Raw genomic sequence first — 3607 nt, 5'->3', positions numbered from 1 at the left:
GAGGCCAGAGGTGCCTCGGAGGCCCCACCCCTCCCACCCAACCTGACCCTCTGCCCAGGGAAAGGCTTGTGCACCCAGCACCCCTATTCCAGGGCTCAGGGTCAGGGGGGGTTTGGCCAAGACCGACCGACTCTCTCCTCCCACCTCCGCCCCTCCCTCCCCGCTGCATCCCAAACCCTCATCAACTGGACAGGACTGGGCACCCCTGGAAACTCCCCTACCCAGGACAGGACCACAGGGTCCCCAAAGCTGCCTTCAGGCCCTTCATGGGTGCTCCTCACAGCCCTGTGTAAACCTTCCCCCTCTCCCCCCGGCACATGGGACCAATCCCCCCTACCCCGCCTCTGCGCTCACTCTGCCGAGGCACCAGGAATCCCTCAGACACCCGATAGTTGTATCTGCAGAACGTGTCCACCGCGCCCCGCTTCCGCTCCAGGATGTCCTTCTGGCTGCTCCAAAGCTTCTCCTCAGGCCGCCGCAGCTCGGTCAGCGCCCGGTACTCCCCCACGTCGCTGTCGAAGCGGATGTCCTCCTGCCCATTGTAGATGTATGTCTCCAGGTACCGCACACGCTCCATCCCGTTGGAGAAATGACATTGGAACTTAATCTGCTGCACAAAATGCACTGTGGGGACAGGAAAGACCCATCAAGATGGTGAGAGAGGATGGCGGCAACGCCCAGTGTGGGGCGCCCAGGCCGAGGGACACAGTGTTGCAGAAGACCAAAGAAATACCAAGCACACTTCCTAGAGAAAGGGAGGGACCCCTTTATTAACAATAGTCGACTCCGGGAATAATTTCCAAATCACAGTGAGTAACACGCAGGGGGCTTCCCTTTTTATAACCTTCTGTGGTCTTTGTCTTGCAGATATGGTTCTGCCCCCTTTTGAGAGCTTACAGGAAGACCCCCAGGTGTTGGGGGTCCCCAGGCCATATTCGATGATCTGTCCTGGGCCCAGTGATAAAGACCTTCCCCCACCACCCCAAGGGCTGTACATTGTTCAGTTTTTATGGCCAGACACGCCTTTCAAGACCAGTTTCCTCCTCATCTCTCCCCCCGCCCCCCCTTGTCCCACAAGCTTCTTTAACCTGTGGAGCAAAGACCACAGGATGTTATGGTGAACAGGGGTGAGGACCGCTCTTAGCTACTTCCTGCTGGAAAGGGACGATGACCAAGGGGTTAGCATCCTGCTTCTTCCTCTCAGAGGGGTTTGTAGGGAGTTCTTCTGGTTTCAGGCAGGCAGAGGTAAGCAGTGGTCCCACATGCATAGAATATTCCTGCAGGGGGCCACCAGGGGAGGTGGTGTTTTCAGCCCTGGGGGTAGAGTTGCATAATTAATCTGGGAGGTGATCTGTTGGATGTTGGCCCAGTGTACTGCTGAAACAAATAGGAGCAACATTAGTTAGCTGAACATTGACTGTGACATGTCCTATTATTATTTTTTCCATCCAATACAAATCCCCTTCTCCCCTATGCATTTGGTAGTAGAGTCGTAACATGCCACAGGCTGATAAGTATAGCTAACAAAAATCTGGCTTGATTGGGTTTCGTCATGGACTATCCAGTCTAGCATATTTGGGTAGACAGTTTCTAAGCAAGGAGCAAAGGATGGCATGAAAAGGTGTAATCCAACAATATATGATATAAGGCCTTTGTTTCCTTTCTGTGTGGGGAGAAGTAATTTTGTGGTGCTTCTGTGTCCCACCAAGAGCAGATGAGTTCTTCTCCTGGTACTAGTCTCAAATTCTGCTGGCACTCATAAAAACACAAAATAAGAATTATTAGATAAAACCAGTGATTATCCAGAAACACTAGAGCATGTTACATTAAGAGGAGATAAGAAAGAAAGATTAGTGTTAGAGAGAATTCAGCAGGGTGTTATCTGAATTCCTTGGAGCAGGTTGCTTGGCCAGGTCTACTGACTTCTTGAGGGTGATCTGCAGAGCGTGTTTCTGGTCAGAGGTCACCTTCCACTCAGACTGGATGTCATTCAGCTGGTGGGCTGTATTCACCCGGGAGTGGTGGATTCAGGTGTTTAGTCCTACAACCTTAAGAGCTGTGGGGTGGTTAATATGACTGGATAGGACCTCTTCTAGGTAGGCTTGAGGGGCTCCTTTTCAAATCCTTTACACAAACTTGGTCTCCAGGTTTATAGGATGTACAACTATTCCTAGAGAGATGGGTAGTTAGTCAATAACCCACCTGTGGACCTCAAAGACAGTTTTTCCAAATCTTTGTAGTTGTTTCTGGATTTCTAAGTTCCCTATTTCCCCCAAATCTCCCTTTGGTTTAATTAAGAGTGGGGGTCTACCATATAGAATTTCAAAGGGAGAGAAAACTACCCTAGCTCTTGGGGCACAGTATACCCTCAGGAGTACAAAAGGCAAGATGTCTGTCCAGGGTAATGCTGTCTCTTGGCATAGCTTAGTCATAGACTGCTTTAGAGTCCGGTTCATGTGCTCCAGTTTCCCTGGACTCTGAGGCCTGTAAGCTGTATGTAGATTCCATTTAATTCCTAAAGCCTTGGCTATCTGTTGTATTATTTCTGCTACAAATACTGGGCCATTATCAGATCCTATGGTCAGAGGCATTCCATACCGTGGAATTATATCCTTCAGCAATGCCTTTGTGACTTCTCTTGCCTTTTCAATGTGAGTGGGATATGCCTCGACACAACCTGAAAAGGTGCAAAGACTAGCAAGTATTTATTCCCTCTGCTAGATCCTATTTCTGTAAAATCTACTTCTAAGTCCTCAAAACGAGATTGTCACACCACTGGATTGCCTGTTAATCATTGTTCTGAGCACAGAGGAGGCAACGCTGAGAGACTGAGGCACACAAGGAGGGTAGATGGGCAATTGGGTGGTACCTGCCTAACAAAGCTTCTAGGGCAGCCTTTCCTAAATGAGTTCATGCTGCTGGAGGACTACCTTATGTGCTAACTGTTCTGGGACATAGACCCTATGATCTGGGAGTGTCCACCAGCCTTCTTACAGGCCATTGTTCTTGGCCTCCTTCTTTCTGGACCCATTTCTCTTCCTGAGGAGTGTATTTTGGAGGTTCAGGTAATTCGGGGCCAACATGATCCATGCCGGTGCTGCTTGTTCTTTAGCAGCCAGCTTGGCTGTGGCATTAGTACACTAGTTTTCTTCTGATACTGAGTCTTTCCCTTTCTGGTGACCTTTGCAATGGATGACCACTATTTCCTTAGACTCCCAGATTCCTTCTAGTAACTTTAAAATCTCATTCTGATTTTTGATTCCTTTTCCTCCTGCTGTCAAGAGCCCCCTTTCCTTATATATGCCCCCTGGGATATGCAGGGTAGCAAAGGCATCTTGAGAGTCAGTGTAGATGTTGGCATGCTTATTCTTACTAGTAAGAGCCCTAGAATTCAGTAGGGCCCAAAGTTTTGCTCTCTGTGCTGACCATCCTACAGGCAGGGCCGATGCTTCAATTGTCTCAAAGTTTAATGCCACTGCATATCTGGCTCTTCTTTTTCCTTCATCTAAGAAGCTGCTGCAGTCTGTGAACAATACCAAATACAGAGGCCTATCCCTTAGGTCTGGCCGGCTGAAATAAACCTCCTCTAGGACTTCCAGACAATCAT

General features: G+C 49.1%; 1 protein-coding gene across 1 annotated transcript; it reads right to left on the bottom strand.

Moving 5' to 3' along the window:
- Positions 1-337: 337 nt before the first annotated feature.
- On the bottom strand, positions 338-3090 carry LOC102762508 (HLA class II histocompatibility antigen, DRB1-1 beta chain; the record flags this gene model as incomplete). Its single annotated transcript, XM_015559731.1, has 2 exons — positions 2995-3090; positions 338-637 (listed from the first exon to the last, which is right to left on the bottom strand). Coding segments are annotated over exons 1-2 (396 nt in total), but the record flags the coding sequence as incomplete, so codon positions are not given.
- Between the last annotated feature and the right edge of the window lie 517 nt (positions 3091-3607).

This window comes from Myotis davidii, unplaced genomic scaffold (genome assembly GCF_000327345.1).
Source record: "Myotis davidii unplaced genomic scaffold, ASM32734v1 scaffold2235, whole genome shotgun sequence".
Lineage (NCBI taxonomy): Eukaryota > Metazoa > Chordata > Mammalia > Chiroptera > Vespertilionidae > Myotis > Myotis davidii.
Note: the sequence above shows the minus strand (reverse complement) of the source record. Positions and strands in the feature narration are given on the sequence as shown.